Source organism: Ascidiella aspersa, chromosome 9 (assembly GCF_963924565.1).
Source record: "Ascidiella aspersa chromosome 9, kaAscAspe10.2, whole genome shotgun sequence".
NCBI classification, from domain to species: Eukaryota; Metazoa; Chordata; class Ascidiacea; order Phlebobranchia; family Ascidiidae; genus Ascidiella; species Ascidiella aspersa.
The window spans coordinates 326,542-346,021 of NC_139455.1; the positions used below are offsets into that span (position 1 = coordinate 326,542).

Consider the following 19,480-nt stretch of genomic DNA (forward strand, 5'->3'; position numbering starts at 1 on the left):
TGCCATCTAAGCAAATAGAAGAGCTATAGTTTTGGTGGCGACGCATTTGAATAGTTGGTTGGCGGTGTCCGGTATTATAGGATCGGTTATCTGTAGAGTAGTATCGACACTCGCCCGATTAAAATAAGGGTTTATGGCCAAAATACATTGACAGCAAACAAAATGTAACTTTCTTGTTAATTTAGAGTAAAATATTTGGACAGCCGGATAATGCAAAACATTGTTTTTTTAAAGCTGCCTTTTCGATCAAGGGTTTAATCAACTTGAACTTATGTTATTTCACAAACCACTTGACTGGGACGACTTTTTACAACACCGGCAGCAGTTTATGCTTTCCTTACCTTGTAGTTGAGTTTGGTCATTTTGTGCAAAGTCCATCCCTGGAGGGTTAGGGTCGCTGGATAGAATGTACTGCGATGTTGCAGCTTGGTTCTGGCTGTGCACTGCTTGGCTCTGTGGAGGATGGTTGTACGATCCACCCGATGGTTTGCGTTGGGGGTAGTTTCTAAAAATAATATGGTGGGGTTAAAATCAACACTGGAGATTTTATTCGTGGTACTAATACACAAAACTTTTGTACAAAAAGTGAACTTAAAATTAAGCAGAAAACTTTCAGCATAAATTTTTTAAAGCTCATTACCACTTATTGCAGTATTCTGCCAAAATTTTTAATAACACAAAGGATATGCGGGTGAGATGTTAAAGTGGCATAACTTACAAAAAACATATATATAACCTAGAAGCAGAGATATTTTCACTAATTTCATAAAAAAATACCTTTGGTTTATTCCTTTGTGAACGTCAGTGTATCTGGAAATAACGAACACGACTTTAAAATGATGTTTGCTATTTTAGAAATATATTACATTTGCAAGACTCCTTAAAAAAACACAGAAGAAAACAGTTTTATGAAAAAACTCCTTTCAAGGCCTAAAATTGGGTTGCGCCACATTCTTTAAATATAGTTCGAAAACAAAACAGTATAAATGCAGTGGTCGGCACGCTAAAAATATAATTAAAAAATGTTTATGGGAGTCACACTTAAATTCAAAGACTTTTGAAAAGGATAGGATTTTTTAAAGACTTTAATACACAATTAAGATGAGTATATTACCTTGGAGCATTGTGGTAAGGCACTGGTTTGGTGGAGCTTTGTGATTGTGCTTGGGTGGTTTTGTAAGCTTGTGTAAGGAATGCAGGATGGTGGTACGGGTGGGGACCCTGAACATAATAATGTAAGGATGCTTCAAAAGAACTTGCATATAAAACAGGAGTAATTGTAATATAGCAGCTATAATTACAAATTTTGGCTAAGATTTTGTTGATTGTTTCCAAAATAATGTAACTTAAGTTTTGGTAAATGGTAAAAAGTTAAAAACTAATGTATTCTCAAATATACATAATAAAATCAAGTATATTACCAACATGCAAATTAAAGATTTGGTGAATATTCAACCTTTTTAACCAACTAGTAAAGTATGATGTTACATAGTATGAAGATTTTGTGCAAATTTTCAGAACTGTTGGGGTTTACGATTACGGTCGAATATTAAACTTTTGTCAAACTTTATCAACTTAGTAAGCAGTATCTTAAGGAAATATAAATAACTATACAATAACAACTGTAGTGAGCCTTAATTAATTGTTGTACAGTTTAATATTTCAGCAAAATTAGTTTTGAATTGCATGAGACAACATTTCAACTGTACTTTATCTTTACTAAACAAACAAATATGACGCAGTGTTGGATTATTTAATTCCGGGCCCATAACTGATTTACACCTCACAATAATCCACCCACCAATACTTCGTGTCCAGCGGGGTACATCCCCGGCCAGTGTGGAACCATGAAGACCTGTTGGCCTGGGGTTCCATTGGGGACTGTGCCGGGTGATGATGCGACCCTTGCGATGAACGGGGGCTGGTTGTGGGGGTGCACGGAAGCATGGGTGCTCGGGTGGGGACTGGCACCGTGGGGAACCGTCCCCTGGGGGTAAATTACCATCTGTTGGGGAAACTCGATGGGTTGGGGCGTGATCTGGATGAAATATAGGAAATGAATTAGAGTTTTCTTTACTCATGCATTAGCGAACATAAAGGAACAAAGCTTATTCCAATATAACAGTTTTGTGATACAAATAACCTATTTTTTTAATTTACGAAAAAAAAGTTTGCAACACATTTAACAAACTCACAGGCACAGTTTTAGAATCAAGTAAATATTAACCAAATGACTTATCAAGAGACAATTTAGTGAGTTATGCCTACCAACAATCACAGTTTAGAAATATTTAGGTACATTTATGCAAACTATTTCCCCACCTGTTGTGGAGAAGGTGGAGGTATTTGCTGAGGTTGTTGTGCTTGTTGTTGTGCCTGACTTGTGGGTTGTTGTTGTGCAGTGGGTGTCTGAGGGGGCTGGGTGACAACCGGAACCCCACTTGGGTTCGCCCCATTCACAAGCATGGCGTCCGACTTTGGGGGTTGTGCGCCCCTCGGTGGGACAGAGTAGTTGCCGAAGTGAACAGCCTTGAATTTAATGCGAGCCTGCGCAAGGTGCCAAACAATAATTATCACTAGCTTGCTGAAATTTTACGCGAAATATACCACAGTATGGTTATTTTTCATTGGAAATTCAACAGGTCAGTTATATTTTATATCAGATGACGCAATTGGCAATTTTTAGCAACTTATTCTTAAAGATATTTGTCATTAAATGGTTGTTTGAACTTGAAGTGTTTTTACCATGATTGGCTTTCCGAGGAAGGTTCCAACATTTTCGCGGAGATGTCGTTGTGCGGCCAAAGCCTCAGTGTCGTTGGCAAACGTCACGTACCAGCTCGTTCCACCGGCAAACTCGAGGGCTAGAAACTTGGGACAACCTTCGCCGCTGAAAAGACTCTTGACACTCTGCAAGGAATTAAGAGAGAGGGTAATAATGCTGGAATAGTGCATACTTTTTGTATTCTACTTGAAGATGTATAACAGTGGTTCCCAACCATTTCCAAGCCACCATGAGTTAGGATGAAAATACTCCATTAAACCTCACTATGATAAAACTTACAAACACTAATCATAACTTAATCAGTTAAAACAAAGGTTAAAATGAAAAAAAAAACTTAAATTGAGTCAATAACTTATTAAGAGTTCAGGTTTTTACATCTCCATCTTGAAAAACCTCACACAGTTAATTAAGTTTACCTCGATTGGAGTTTCTCCAGGGATTTCACGAAGTATGACGCTGCTTCGCGTCTGATTCGGTCGAACTTTTTCCTCCTTTTCATCAACTTGAACCAAGTTTGAAGCTACAAATTAAACCATAAGGTGTTTATGTCAGGAAAACATGCAACAATTTGGACTTATCTTGCTTGCACTACAATCCTGGTTTCCCTGGTAACAACCAGTATAAAAATTTGAGTAGTTACAAAATTAGGCGCATACTTTCAAATCCAGATACCACTTTTTGGAAAAAATTTAAATAAAAAAATGCTTTGGAATATTCTACTTTAGTTGCATTTAGCGCCATTCCAGCCTCAAAACAGCAGGTTTCCAGGCCTTGTTTTTAATGTCAAATGTAATTTCTAAAAATCTATGCCGACCATGGTTGACATAAAGCAGAAATATTTTGGGGGGTCTGTTCCCCTGTGTAACAAATGCTTCAAACTTAAGTTTCCCGATTGTGGCCTACTTGGGGAACGCAATTTTATATATTAAATTGGTGACTCACTCAACATTTCCAATATACCCCTATTTTTTTAGTGCACCAGTCTGAAAAGTTTGAGTAACACAGCCTTAAGTAGTGTTGCAATGTAACATATTTACCTTTCAATGCTTCAACCACTAAATCCAGGTTGGATGTTAGCTTCTTGACTGCATTAAAGTTGGCAATAGTCCAGATGGGAACGTACATCTGAGTGTCCATCTGGGACACAAGGTACGGGTCCTGCGACAGGTTTTCCCTGGACACATTCACAAGTTTAATGTCTGTTGTGTGTAACAACACTACAGAGGTGGTGAGGCAATTATTAAGCATTGTGGGAGTTTTATGAAAACAAACTTTTCTCTACGTTTCTATTGCAAAGCTATACAGACAACTTAGTTGATTTACTCGCACTTAAAAGAAAGCAATATAATAATCTATAACATACATTATGATGTTAATATTTAAGTAGTAAATATATACTTCTAGTTAGGTATGTTAATCACCAAATGGCGTTTTATTGATGGTGATTTATATAAATAGGAAAACACAGAAAGATACATATAAATAGTTATTACTTTTTAAAGATCACAATTTTAATTTTGTTTTAAAGCTTGATTTGTAAATTACAAATGTTAAGAAACCAACTAAGTAAAAAATAATTACATGTAGACATTTATATACCAGCCAATCTTGATATCTTTGTTTTAACTGTTGACATTTGGTGATGATAAATTTGGTGATGATAAATAAATAATAAGTATAGGATTTACAAGAGTGTTGTTGGATGCAGATCAACAATCAAGAAATGCACTAATTGATTTATGACTAAAAGGCAGTCAGTAAATCAATTTTTCTGCCCTAATGTTTCATGCAATCCATAAAAGCTGCTACAAATGAGTAATCTTATTTCATAACATAAAGGAATGGGAGTAAATCACTTAAGAACAAATATAGAAAGGTGGAATAGTTGACAAGCATATGTCAATTTAACAACAAAAGGTAAAAAAGAACAGTTAGACATTGGCAGGTGAAATAAGCAATTTGCGCAGCTTTTTCTTAAACAAATATTTATATGTTATGACTGAAATTTTAGGTAAAATGCATTAATTGTTATTACTTGGAGCAGGATTGAAAATATTACCCAACGATACATAATTTTTAAAATATAAATTTTGTCTAGACATTTATTTCAGATAACAATTTACTTCTTTTAAATTGCTTTCTTCTTTATAGCAGCATTATCATTACCTTGAGAAGTAATACTCCAACTGATGTTGTAACTGTTCCGCTAGTTCCCTTCCTTCCAACTTTGGGTGGATCCCCGGCGATGTGGCCTCGGCACCACTATCGGCCTTCTGTTCCTCTCCCCCATGAAGGGCTGGGTCGGCGCCAGGAACCATCTTTGTTGTGTTGCCATTTTCATCAACTGATTGAAAAATAAATAGTCAGGCAATACGTTATACAAATGCATATATCTGCAAATTCGACCTTCTAAAATGATTAGTTCCTAAAATTATTAGTAACCATAACTGACTTGTAATTCAGTTTTGGGAAATACCGAACAATCGAAGATCATTCAATTTCAAAGTAAATTTGTTTTAAATAAATTTACCTCTGATCTAGCTTATCTGGACCTGGACAGATCATTTACCTCAAAAAACTTTAAATGTGTGCACAATTTAACAAGCAAGTATATGAAATATTATTTTTTTACGAAAAATTCAACAGGTTATTTTGTGGTAGTGGTTAAGACATTTTAAATAATATAATGATTGAGCAGTTATACTGAGAAAAACAAAAATATTTCCAGAAGTTTCTTTTACAACCTATGGCAGGTTATGAAAGGTTTTAGTCTTACCTTGTATAGATAGTTCAGGCTTGACTCCATTAAGTACAGAAGTGTAGGCACTAGTTGTGGCTGGCATCATGGGGCTTTCTGAATGATTCATCTTTATAGGGTCTGTGATAAGCAGCCAATCATGTCAACAAGTTCATTATAGCCCTAATAAATATCTATCTACAAGAGAAACCACACAAACTATGTATAAGCTAACATTTTTTAAATAAATAAAATATTTACTTTTTTGTTGCAAAAGTTACATTTTAATGAACTTATAATGATCTTTAGAACACTGTATACGAATCTGTTCATAAGTTCAATGGTGAAAATAATGGCCCAAATAGAAGTAAAAAGCGTACGTCTATTTGGGCCGTTATTTTCACCATTAATCTTATAATGCTCTGTTTTAAAAAAATAGATTATTCTTCTATTAAAAAAGGGTTTAAAAGATCTAAAATGACTTTGTTGAAAAGACAGAGCGGTACTGCAGTTACATCAAAAATTTGCATCAACAGTTTTGGAAAAAAGGTTGCTTAAATAAATAATAGTATTTCTACCAAATTGGATTAATTGATTACAATTAGCTATTTTTTAAATAAAATTATTCAACCTATTTCACACAATTTGCAGTGGGCTGTGACAATAATAAGGTGACACACGGTCATTATTTAGGGAATCACAATTATCAAGAAACACTGATTCAATGCTTTATAGGGATTTCAAAAAGTTTGCAAACAAATGTTTTCTTTTTGCAGAATAACAATTGTAACTTTCACATGAATGATTTATCTACAATGTAACAGCATTAATATTTACCTTCAATGATACTTTCAGCTGGCGTGTGGTTGTTCTGGTTTAATATATTGTTATTGAGGGGAGAATTAAGTTGGCTTTGCTGTCCTGTCTTCAAAGATGACTGGACACTTATCTTCTGGTCATGGTTCTGCAAAATAAAATAAAACATTACTATGAAGGAATGTAAGCCATGGCACCAGAAATAACCTGGATACTTTGGTTTCTAATGATTTGTTTTCATATTTGTAATTATAGTAATACAAAGTAAATAACATTGGATATTAAATTTACCACTAGACTAACTACGGTTAAGGAGTTCAGTGAATGTCAAATTGGGTAAATGAATGCAAAAGTTGCTAAAATCAAACTGCTACTTTTAAACTGTTTATGTAACCAATCAGGAATAAACATACTATTTAAACTGTTTGTCAAATAACAATTTCAAACATAAAAAAATAAAAAACATCCTTAGATAAACAATAAATAAGCTCTTTTCTAGATTTACCTTTAAAGCCACATTTACCATGGCTATAAAGTAGCGTAACAGGCTAGAATGAGTAAAATTAGAACAAAAACTAATTATTATGCACAGTCATTTTGTGCAATTGAAAGTTCCTGGTAAAAGCAGTGAAACGGGTTATAAAATGAATTAATTGTGCAGCATCATTTTGTAAAACAGGAATCACATTGACTAAAGTCATCAGTAGGAACACAAAGAGAAAGTAGAAAATGTTTTTGTTTGCTTTTAAATGAATTTTCAAATCGTTAATGACACATTTAAAAAAACAATTCATAATAAGCTCATTTCAAACTCCTTTCACTATTTACAGAATGTATTAAGGAAATAAAAAAGGTCACTAACAAAGACAGAGTAGTAATCAAGCAAAAAAGTAAGAAAAATCCCATTAAACAGAAAGTTCTACTTATCTAGCAGTTTTGTACAAGTGGTAAGTTAAACATTTGAGAAAGTAACATTGTTTCGAAGGTCCTAATGTAAAACAATTTCAGATTGTTGTTTTTTTCTGCTGTCATAACTCAAAAAACATTCCTGTCACAAATTCAACCTGCAAAAAGGGTTCATACTTCATCCAATAATATATTGGCACCCTCAAACACCAAGCATTAACCACACATAAAGAGTTCAGTAAACACATTACCAAAAAAACTTTTGAATTTTAAGCCTAATTAAGGAAACAGATACAATGTGTAGGTGGAATTGATGGACAGCTTAAATTAACATAAAGCTATTAACAGTCACTTCATTAATATAAGCTGAAGGCTGTGTATATCCAATATAAATCATGTTCAAACAAACCAACATCCTTGTCACATCTGTCTGCTACAACATGAACGAACCACCCAGCCACTACACCCCTTAAACCTTTCAAGGCAGTCCTGTGCTATGCAGACAGGCCTGGCGCTAATGAGAAACAGCAACAGAGCATTAAACAGCCCACTAACGCCGCTACTAGCCGCCGATCACATGACTCATCGTATCCTTATGTTTTTCGGCAAACCAAAGCCGAATTGGAACCATTCTAGCTCTACTACACATGGCTTTAGTGCGTTCTAGCACGCTACACAGTTAGTGTGCGTTATTCTATCTCTATTACACATGGCTTTAGCGCCGCCTTATTCTAGCACACTACAAACTACACACTTCTGTAGTGCGCAATTCCAGCACTGCTATACACTACTTTAGCGACAATTCTAGCACTTCTACAGCACTGTAGCGCACTACACATCCCAACAACCTAACGTATACGCTGTCCTTTAAAAGAGAGCAATTTACAGAAGTAGGCCACGTTTCACTTAAAGCCGGAACAAGGTTTTGCCGGAGGTTTTATAGTTTGGCTTTGATGGCCGGTAAACAATTTGATTGCAAAAGACTTACTGTAATTCTCTGGTGTAGTTTGAACGTAGGCTACATTCCAAGAGATCGTTGGAAAAAAACGCTTTTTCGCTTTTTAAAACACTGAATTTAACTAAGCCTTATCTTATTGCACTCGCGTTGTTCCTTTACTAAAATTTCATGTGTACTTTGGACTAGCTTAAATACCGTCTGTCCGTCTATATAAAGCGCGAAACAATTCAAAAAAAGGCAGAAATTATTCGCCATTTACAACCACACGAGTGACACGAAACAACAATATGACGTCGCGATATCGGAACGACCGCAGAAGCGTCATCATGCCTTATATGGAGCGAAGCGTGCAAATCGATAACACAGCTAAAGTGGCGTACAACAGCCAAGTACAAATAGATCCTTCACTAAACTAACGGCTGGAGTGACACACAATGCATCTGCGACTGGCCTTCGTAAATTAGCGTCAATGATGCGCTGCTTAACCTTTCGCTAGAGACGCGCGGTGTGAGCACACGGCAGCGATGCATAATTTATGGCGGCGAGACGCACAAAACAATCTCCGAATCAGGGAAGAAAAACAGGCGCCTGCATTACGCGGGTAGAAGGCAAGTCACGTAGATAGACACTAAGCAGTTTTGCCAACATTGGACGCAGCACAAGTAACAGGGCTTGGATTATGGTGGCCTGGCCTTGTTGTTAGAGTGTTTGTATTGGAACGTTTGCAGTAATTAGCTGGACAAGGTGGCGACTTGGCGCAGGAAACTGGAATGGTGTAAATCCACCGGACAGACAACCACCATCAGTTGCACACGCGAGAAAATAAAAAAAATGGCATAAAATGGAGCTTTGTTTTTCAACAAGCCAATACAACCTGCATGTAAAACCTAAATATTTTTGGCTTAAGAGTTTTTTTATACAAAATTTTATGAAATCCAAAACCATTGGCAGCACCAGCAGGTTTCTGCTAGTTGATCACCGAGCCGCTGACGTGATATTAACAATAAAACTCAAATTTAAAAATGAGTTTCACTCGGTTTTAAACTTTAATTTAGAAGGTTTTTCGTAAATTTAATGACGGTCGAATCTTGGAGAAAAGTGTAGGTTTAAGGTCCCGCCGTCACATAGCCCACGGTTAATAAGAATGTGGCCTCAAATAACCAAAATGCGGTCTATGGTGCGTACATATTGGCGCGGCCATTAATAAGCCCATGCAAGTACAAAAGCGCAAGTTATAAAACGTGTGCAATCCATTCAATATGTGACGTCATCAGTCAAACGACAGACGTCGATTTTTTTCGCGAAGTCACGATTTAAGAGAAACGAGAGAATTGCAATAAACCGCTGTTGAAGTGCCAAGTCATTCTATTTAGCCACTCCAAGCAAAGTTAGAAATAAAACTCGTTTTAAAACATTGGTTTCAAAACTTTTTAGTCTGCGACACTTTTCAATTTATTTAAACTTACGTTTGATAGTGATAAACACAACATTTGCGTTGCAATATAGGCAACTCAGTTATGTGTTGTGATTCGCATTACTTTTAACATTTTTATAATAACAGGCTTCTACACATTGATTGTATCCAAGTTAGAGAAAGTACGGCCTGGTGTACCATACACACCATTCTATAACCTCTACAAGCTTTTACGAGCCCATTTTCTCTAAACCAGACTTTTTTCAAGACCAGACAAAACGCTCAGTTGCTGAGAACTGCTGTCTACCGGTTGCCATGTTGGTCACTTACCGCGTTGTTGGGCGCTCTGTTGGGAGCGAGGCTTGTGGCTGGGATGGCAGCACTTGCTTCGCGGAAAGGCATTGAAACCGGTAACGGACGCTTGTTGATGCCGCTATGTGAGGCAGAACTACTACTACTAGCGCTGTGTGGGCGAGACGCGACGTTTTTAGAAGGCTGACTGGCTGAAGGCGCGATATTGTTGTGGTTTCTACCAACGTAGCGGTGTGCTAGCGACTTGCCTCTGCTAGATTCGCTACGGAACGCGTTGTTTTGCCTGTTACCCTGCTGCGGCTTATACTGGCCTTTCTTCAGTGGTTTCGAGCCAGACTCGTTTTGCTGATGTTCCTGTTTCGGCTGGCTGTGGTTGTGGGGGGATCCCCGTGAGCGAGAGAACTGCTTTCTCTTTTGCTTGCTTTTGTTGTTGTTCACGACACACCAACCCCCACTGTCGCTCGACTCGTAGCTCGAATACTCGCCAACAATCGCCATCAGGTCGCTGGCGTTGGGCGAAGCAACATCTTCGGGCGACTTCGGTTCGCTCAAGCAATCGTACGGCTTGTGTTTCTGCGAGTGTTTAGCTTCAGGGGCCACGTAAGTGAGGTCGAAGGTGCTTGCGTGTCGTCGATCGTGCTCGTGTCCAGTAGGCGGGGTGGCGGTCTCGGAGAATCCACTGTCGCTCAGCTCAGCGTTGCTGACACTAGCAGCCCTGCTGCTGGCACTGATCGATGTATTCTGGCTCGATTGCGTCGCTCGTTTCCCACATTTCCTAAAGCCGGTGGCGCCCTGAAGCACTCTGCTTGATTTATCGCAGGGCTCCGATCCAACCGCCGCTTTATCGCTACCCCGGGCTGCTTCTATCGAATTCCGGGCGCTGTCCTCGCTGTCTGACCGCGAAACCTCGCTGTTGATGACGTCATCACGTGTAACTGGTGACGTAATGAAGTCGGGAACGACGACGGCGATGTCGGCCATGGACAGGGCCGGGGTCTGGCCCACAGGGGAAACCAGGCCCGAGTTAAAGTCCGGTGAGCGAGCCACGTTCTTGGCGTTGATCAGAGCCAGGTCGCCGCCCGAGTAAAATAGGTTGGAGTTGGAGCGGTGTGATGACGCAATAGTCGAGTGTGACATCACAGAGTGCGTTGTCACTCTCAGTTTGGCGTCTGACGCGGCACAGCTGTTGCTGGCTGCTGCTGCACTGACACCGACGCCGGCTGCGTGTAGCGTAACGGTTGCGCTGAGCAGACGGCCAAGGTCGCTTCCAATAGAGCTGCTGCAACTGCTGTAAGGCGTGCTACAAAGAAACGAGAGTTGTGGGTCGATCGTGGCCTTCTTTGGGTGTAAGTCGCCATTTCGCTTTTGCTCATCGATTATTGCGGCACTTGATTGCAGATTTACGCCGCTCCTAGCTTCGTACGTCACTGGGGATGCATTATCCTTCAATTCCATAACGTCAGGCTCAACTAGGCGAGCTGGGGGTACGCAGTCGCCCAATCCTTGCTCCACGCAGCACACATTCGCTTCTTCTTCCGATTTTTCCAGCACCATTTCAGATTCCACGAATATTTTATCGTCTCCTGTTGAAGCCAAGCATTTTAAGTTGCTGTCGCCTGAGCCGTACATTGAAGGACGCGATGTCATTGAATAGCGTGGTGCTAAGCCGACTACGAACAGCCACTTTGGTTAATGAGTAACTGATAGCAGAATTTTTGCTGACTGCTTTGGCCGGTCTTTCACAATATCCAATATCCAATCGCTCAAAATCCGATTATTGAACTTCTAGTCAAAAAGCGAAAGGTTCCGTCGCGATGAAACGGAGCTGGTAACAGACCAACTACCTTTCAGCATTGTTCAGTAACCACTAGGCTAAGGGAATAGATTATAGAGTTAAAAAAATCTTTCCAGCGACACAATCGCTTAACACTGACTAGATTGCCGATTAATCAAAAATAGGCGACACATTAGGTATCTTGTTTCCTTACTGATATTAATTAGCCTTCAATAGCGCTTATCAGCACGTGTACATGCTTATTGAAAGGTCGGTACTGTTTAACTATACGCTGTGTTGAAAGCACACACACCTAGCAAAAGGAAAGACACATATGCCAGGGACGGTTTAATTAAACAATGGTTTGGCTTGAAGTGCTAGGGTTGCCTACTTCTATTGTAGCGGATAAGTAATCGCAGATAGCTTGTTTGAAAGCGGGGTCGCATTACATGGCGCCGCTATGTATTTCTAAAGGCACGCAGGATACAACACTACAAGACTTTTCTTCACCTACTAACTGTACCACTGTTACTCACATTCAGTACATAACCTAAATAAGTTGTTTAACATAAGTAAACGTTCATCTTAAATGCAACCGCCAGACATTCTTTTGTATACTGGCTTTTATAGATGTTTTATATTAGCACAAACATCAAACCTTTCACTGTAAACTTTATTTTTACAAAGATTAGTCAAATGACTTTTTAAAACTTTATTGTTTTACCACCTACGGTATAATATTTCTGTATTACTAAATACAATACTCGCAATATTTACAATGTCGGTATACTCTTCCAGCGAGTTATTCAATAACTTGCCCTATAATGGCCTGATTACCTCTACTAATCTGCAAATAATAAAACATATGATCTACAAAGTTACTTGTAGTAGCTTACTACAGCTGGTTGACAGTTAGCATTTTGAAAACGCTACGCAAAGACGAAGTTTGCCCTTCCAGCGTGACCTACGTTCTTTTTCCGGCCTTTTTCTCTCCAGACCGGCTGCTTTAGCCCTTTGGGCATCGGCCCATCTACTACCCAGGTCTGTCTACACTACAACCTGAACAGCAGCTAGTTCTGTCTAATAACGTGGAAGCCACTTTATCATAGATTGTAGCTTCAACTGACAGTCTGCCATTTTTACCGGTAATGATTTTTCGAAAGTTTCAGGCGATGCGATTAATAAAGGAAGTTGTTCGCTAAACCTGGTAGAAATATACTAACTGATAGAAAATACTGCACAAAAAACTAAAAAAAATACGCAAACTAGCCACTTTACAACAGCCTCTCTTGCTAAATTATTACATATTTAACGTATTTAGTTGCTACAGCATTTTAAACCAAACACAAACCGACTTTTATCTGCGAAATCCAAAAACATTGGCAGCCAATCAAAACATAACTAACTGGCGCTAAATAAAAACAAATCTTGCTATTCTACGACAATCGCCTTTCACAAAGGTCTGTTACGTAATAGGCACGAACAGCTATAACCTAGTTTGTAGCAGAAAGCAAAACTGTGAGTTGAAAATCTTTTAAATTGCTTAAAGTGTTAAGTTTTTAGGTTGTTTTACGATGTGTATTTTCGAAACAGCGCTTATTAAACCAATTGTCAGACGCGAAATGCGTAACTAGTCCGTTAGAGGGCAAATTTAAGCGGTGTACATGTGAGCAATTGCGTGGGCTTACGCAATCGAGCAGCAAGAAAAAAACTGGAATTTGAGCTCGCAACGGCACTCGGTCGCCCCTGGATGGCGCTGCGCACAAAACACGTGGCCCAGAGGCAGAAGTAAGGCGCCCGAGAGGAATATCACGTGCTAGTGCCATAGAGTAGTGGCAACGGTCTCGAAGCTCGTTGCCAGGCATCGTGCTCTCTGCTTAACTCTTTAATTTACTGAGAGCGCGCTTATGTTTCTTTTTGCTCCTGGCTGTTGGCGCGCCCGGCACATGATTTACTGGCAGCGGCGCTATCCAGCAACAGGAAAGCGCTTATGCAGAGTGATTGGCACAGAGGCTGGAAACAGCAGCGCAGTTACAGCGGGCTGAACTTGTTAGAAAATGACGGGCGACCTACATCAGACGGATGTGCTGGTTAGGGTTTCACAACACCACTGCTTTAACTAATTAAACCAACCGAAACCACAAAATTAACTCGTTTTTATCAAATAACGTATTCAGAAACGTTATTGTGTTTTTATTACTGGAAATCCCGATATTTGTAAAATGCACTTTCTACAACACAAAGTACAATAAAAGTTTCTTTTTATTATAATTCTATTTGCATAAAATGCTGTCTAAAGGTTTTCTTTTTTATTGGGGTTGAAAATAATTTTGAAATATTTAATAAAACTTCAAACTTGTATTTATTTATTATATCACAGATGATTGATTCAAGTTCATTTCAAATCCACATAAAAGTTGAACGCCTCTCGTCATTTCAATTCCACTTATGGAGAAGTTTTAATGAGGCACTCCTCTCAGTAGGCAAACCACAATTCAACATAACAAAACCTAATTTGGTGGAACATTCATTCATTTACACAAACTGTACAGAAATAGGAATACAACTTTAAAGTAATAAACTATTAGAAACACACAAAACAAAAATATGCTTCAACCAAAAATAATTCAAGCATTATAAAACAGAATAACTTTTACATTTAAAGCTATGTTTAGAACTCTTTCATAAATAAGAAATGGTTTTGAATAATGTTCAACAAATTTATTGCAGTAGTCTTTTTGTTTTTTAAATTTGTGGGACATTACTAAAAAAAATATCACGTATATATTTTTCTTTATTAAACCATCTACTAGTTTTAACTAATCATACTACTGGAAAAATCACGAATTAATCTTATTACTGGTAAAACACTAAGCATTAAACCTGATATTGCCATGCAGTCCAATTGTCTTTATATAGAAAAAGTTGAAATGAATAAAATTTGTCATGCGATTTCAAGAATAGAGAAATAAGAAATGATGTAATTGGAAACAAACTGCTGTGTGTAGGTATTGCTATAAGTAGGACAAACATTCTCTCTGTGTGATTAAATCATTGCATTTTATAGGAGCCTTGAGACAAGAAAAAGTGCGCTCATGAAATTTTTATTAAGACTAGTGAAAGAGCATAATTCTGTCTGGCACTTAGTGCAGTGATGGTGCTGTACAGTAGGCAGCAGGTATGTGCGATGAGCAGTACAACAAGCACTACTTAAACATAGGACTGTGCCACTGACACCAGCCAATACCCTCTGTTAATGCACAACTAGAGCAAACAGAACAATCCAGTCATGTGTTCCTGACATTTAAAACTAATAAAACCATACTAAAAAGTTACACAACAAATACAAAAGCTCCCTTGATGTTTAAAACATGGTTGCTTTTATTCACAATCAAGGATGTATAATATCTAAGTTGTTTTTTTGTAAATGGGTTATTACACTTTGGTCTATCTATATCAGTAGTCAGCGCAAATATAATAAAAATAACCTCTTTTAAACAGATTATTGCGGATATATACAACTCTATGATTCATACTACCTAGTATAAAGCATATTTGAAATCAGCATATTTTGTAATTGTTGTTTGGCTGACCTAACTGACTGACAAGCATTTTACAAATCATTAAACATATTAAATAAACATAAATTTACTAGGATTTTTAACAAAAAGCCAAACATTTTTTTTTATCTATTTAAAAAATTCTATTTTTGAACATAATCAAAAAGCTAAATAAAGAAACATAAAAACTTACATTTGGAACAATGCTTGTGGGTGGCAATTCCGCCGGCTCTAATACCAGTTTCATAAGTCTCCACTGAAATATAAACATGTCAACGAATGGTTTTAGGAAATATCAATTGGTGATCAACATTTAGATCGGTATGCTAATGAAAAAGTGTATTGTTACATCTGGGTGTCATATTATTTAGCGGGTTATATCTTTGATACATAACATAATAATTTACTAATAAGCTATAGTGTTTGTATATATATATAGATATTTCAAACCATATGTAACATCAGGGGCGTATCCAGAAATCCAAAAAGGGGGGTTTTCGAGTTTTCAACTTAGGGAATTCCCCGTTTGTCTGTCATAATATAGCGACAGATATGACGTCATAAAATAGCGATTGTAATGACGTCATATGCCTTTCATGGCGCAACGGTAAAGAAGCGCTGATCTATTTCCAAAGACACCGTCAAAACGTAAACAAAGCGGACGTAGGAAGATCATTCGCGCGAAACACGAAAAATTTTTTGCACTTTCGTAGTTAAATGGCCAAAAAGTGTTTGAAATGGACTTTTGTATAGTTTGTCAAAGAGGCGGTGGGCGATCCGGCCCGCAGGCCCTAGGTTGCCGACCCCTGTCTCACACCGACATTTGATATCGACGCGGACAGCAAACATCGAGAAACATCAGCACCGCCTAACTCGACGTTTTTAGCGAGAAAAAGGCGGAGACCGCTTGATTTATTGTTGCTGATTGTCGAACACACACTTGCTGATCAGCCAACCCGAACGAATAACGAAAGTCGAAAGAGAAAACTATCTAGCGTTTACAGTCGTCCAAACAAAAGACGAAAAACGGCGTTTTTCCTTTGATTTTAATTTTGCATTAGCTTAAGACGCGTGACCTAATTACATTAAAAACATTGCCGCTTAGAACGGTGTGTAAAACCCTGACAAAAACGATAATGTCACTTACAAAAAGGGGGGGTCCAAACCCCCAAACCCCCCCCCCTGGATACGCCACTGTGTAACATGAATAATATTTTGGTTCATATCTCTATTTTCTTACTTAAAAATTGAAAACACCAACGGTGGGCAAACAAACTTAAAAAAAACACTAAATGTAGACAAAAATACTTTTGGAAAAACACTAATAAGACAAATGTACCTTAAAAAACTTGTTTTCTTATAGATATTTTATATATATATATAAATATTAAAGCTTTCCAGTACATGAATAAGGTCATCCACTTTAAAATGCCATTAAAATGCAAACAATAAATAAGAATTTTTAAAGAGATAGAATCTTACCTTGAACTGTGTTGGCTCAAATCACGGAACAAACTTTACAAAACAAACTTTACAATTAAAAGCAGAATAACTTTAATTCATTTGACAAGAGACACCAAGACATAGGATAACAACTATCCAATGCTTCAGACTAACCCTGAAAATCCAAATATATTTAAAGACATGTTACTTTAATATTATGAACTATTTCAAGGAAAACCTATATAGGTTTCGGATCACTTGACATGTTTTGTAAGTTGAAAACAAAACAGTGTAAATGTCATAATCAATACAATAACAAATATTTTATTAAAATTTTGTTTTATTTTAGCACAATCAAAATGCACAACTTTAGCTTCACATAAAAAAGATCTTCGGACAAAAAAATTTGTTTTAAAACACTTAAATATGTAAATGAATTCCAAGACATTTAAAGTTTTTTAAAGACTTTGTGGCAACCCTGCTGTAACAAAAGAATGATTTGTGAGGTTGATTTGAAATAAATCGGTATTCAGGCCAAAGGTGTTTTATACAAATCAATATATTGAATCTTTTCACTCAACTAAAATTTGCTTTGGTCTAGATATGAAAGCAGCTAATAAATATCTGCACAGCTTGTTGGATGTGAAACATTTCTAGGTCTACAGACTAAACGCATTTTAGTAGCTTTGAGCCATTTTGAGTAAAAAGCCTGGCGAATTGGCTAAGAAAAATAGCCACAGTTCTGGCCGAAATGTTGTAGTCTTAGGATTTTAAGAAAAATATTTTTGGACAAATATTGGCAGCCACAAATTACGGAATGCAGTCCAAAGACTATAAATGTTTTGCTGTATAACATATTAGGTTAAGGAAGGAAATTGTGGCTGGCAGTCTTAAGTAAATTAAATTTACAAGATACGTAACTAAAATTGAGGGTATCACACTTAACAGCTTGTGGAACACAATAAATCTAAAACAAATTTGTAGCTTTTAGCAAAACCATCTAATTATACTCCCACCATAACCATACAACATGGTAATTTAGTAGTAATGTCAGTTATTCAAATACATTTTGTATGTCCAAGTCATATTTGTAAATAGCATGTTAAAGAATCTCCCAAACGGACAGTTTTTAGAATTACAGTATATTATTATTTGGCAAAGATATTATAAGTTTAATTAGATTTTTACATATCCACAATTCAAATATTAGTGACTAATCAAACTAATAGTGTGAGTTTTAGTGCCATTTTTAAGGTTACTTTTATATTATTATTATCAGTAAATGTAATGTAAGTATATAAAATCCAGGCTGCACTTCTTAATTTGTGGCGCCAAAGATTTCATCCAATTTTTGCCCCAAAATCCTAAACTAAAGTCTGCAACACCCAATTGCATTCCAGTGCCTTCCTGCCAAAGATCTCTGGAGAGGAAATGCTTCCCAAAACCAGTGGTAAAACTTTATTGTGTGACAAAGAAAAATTTCTGGACTATATATCGCAAAATTCTGGCAAAAAAATTTGTGGCAATAATCTTTGGAGGCCATGAATTATGGAATACAGTGAGCTGCGATAAATACGTCACAAAGACTATTTTTCATTGTAATACAGCAATAGTTTACACCAATTGACATCACTTGTATGGTTTTTAGAAAGCATTCTATGCAAATATCTTTGGTTACTGAAATGCAATCGAGTATACAATGTTCCTTGTAAAACAAACAGAGCTGATAAACTTTAAAAACTGAAAATTATAACTTTGGATGGCCAAAAGTTTGTGCCAATCTATATGCCCGCAGTTAACAACACACCACATATTAGGTTGGAAAGTAAGGCCTGATGAATCCCCAGTTTCCTGCTCAGCCGCGCACTTTAAGTAAAATCAACGTTGCATGCGCTCAGCTGCAAAAAAACGCTCGAACAAGCAAAACTTTCGTCACGCTAACGGTTTTCGGTGTAGTACTCCAATTTTAGCCGTGCAAATTTTACAAATAACGTTATTACAGCCGCGCAAATTTGGACAGAAATGGTATTACAGCCGCGCAATTTCAAGCTGCAAAATCATCTCCCCTGCGCAAAATCCAAAGTTTCCAATCTGGACCATATATTTTAAACAACTGACAAAACAAGACCATTATTGTTTTTCTTTCAAGTGAGAAAAAATGATGAGTTAGGCAAGCTATTTTTTACCAAACATAATAAGCCAAAGGGTTAGATACTCTTTGAAAGAAACAAATTGCTCGTTTAAAAAAGTTTTGTAAAGAAAACTAGCTCATAACTATAATTTAAAAATGGATAACGAAAAATGAACAAAGAGCTTTCAAAAATAGAATTTAAAAAAAAAAGGCACTTAAGATTCACAAAATATAGGCACATTACTGTAGAAATGTTAAAATACTTTGTGGCAAAAAAAGCAAGTTTAAACGACAATGAAAAGTTCTCAGTAAGACAATCAGTCATAAATATTTGGCCTTTAAAACACCCACAAACAGATAAATTGGTTTCTTACAAAAATAAACTTTTGAATGAAAAACAATATAAGTTGTCTGATAACGTCTTAGCTATAAATATAGGAACCCTTTACCACCATTACAAATAAAAATGGTGGACGTTTCTAAAATAGAAACGTTTACCAAAAACGCAAAGGACTAAATATATTATCATACAGACTACACTTCGCCCTGATGTTTGAAAAAGGGTAAAATGTTCTCAGCAAAAGCTAGTACAATAGAAATTCTGACCAACGGAACTTAAATTGTGTTAAAACAACAAATAAGTT

The 19,480-nt window shown here is 37.1% G+C and overlaps 1 protein-coding gene across 3 annotated transcripts in view; it reads right to left on the minus strand.

Annotated features, from left to right (window-relative positions):
• The window catches only part of LOC146131745 (uncharacterized), a 32,142-nt gene extending 15,260 nt beyond the window's left edge, over positions 1 to 16,882 (minus strand). The window contains exons 1-13 of one of the 3 annotated variants that reach the window (XM_083396904.1): positions 16,745 to 16,882; positions 15,456 to 15,518; positions 6,360 to 6,486; positions 5,562 to 5,663; positions 4,952 to 5,129; positions 3,823 to 3,959; positions 3,202 to 3,305; positions 2,746 to 2,910; positions 2,323 to 2,547; positions 1,802 to 2,038; positions 1,115 to 1,221; positions 778 to 810; positions 342 to 505 (exon numbers count right to left, since the gene is read on the minus strand). In XM_083396904.1, coding sequence (XP_083253030.1) covers positions 342 to 505; positions 778 to 810; positions 1,115 to 1,221; positions 1,802 to 2,038; positions 2,323 to 2,547; positions 2,746 to 2,910; positions 3,202 to 3,305; positions 3,823 to 3,959; positions 4,952 to 5,129; positions 5,562 to 5,663; positions 6,360 to 6,486; positions 15,456 to 15,509 — 1,633 coding nt within the window. In that variant the 5' untranslated portion in view covers positions 15,510 to 15,518; positions 16,745 to 16,882. Of the gene's footprint in view, positions 1 to 341; positions 506 to 777; positions 811 to 1,114; positions 1,222 to 1,801; positions 2,039 to 2,322; positions 2,548 to 2,745; positions 2,911 to 3,201; positions 3,306 to 3,822; positions 3,960 to 4,951; positions 5,130 to 5,561; positions 5,664 to 6,359; positions 6,487 to 9,946; positions 11,797 to 15,455; positions 15,519 to 16,744 lie in introns of those variants that run through there. The other 2 variants (XM_083396902.1, XM_083396903.1) reach the window with 2 other exon arrangements.
• Between the last annotated feature and the right edge of the window lie 2,598 nt (positions 16,883 to 19,480).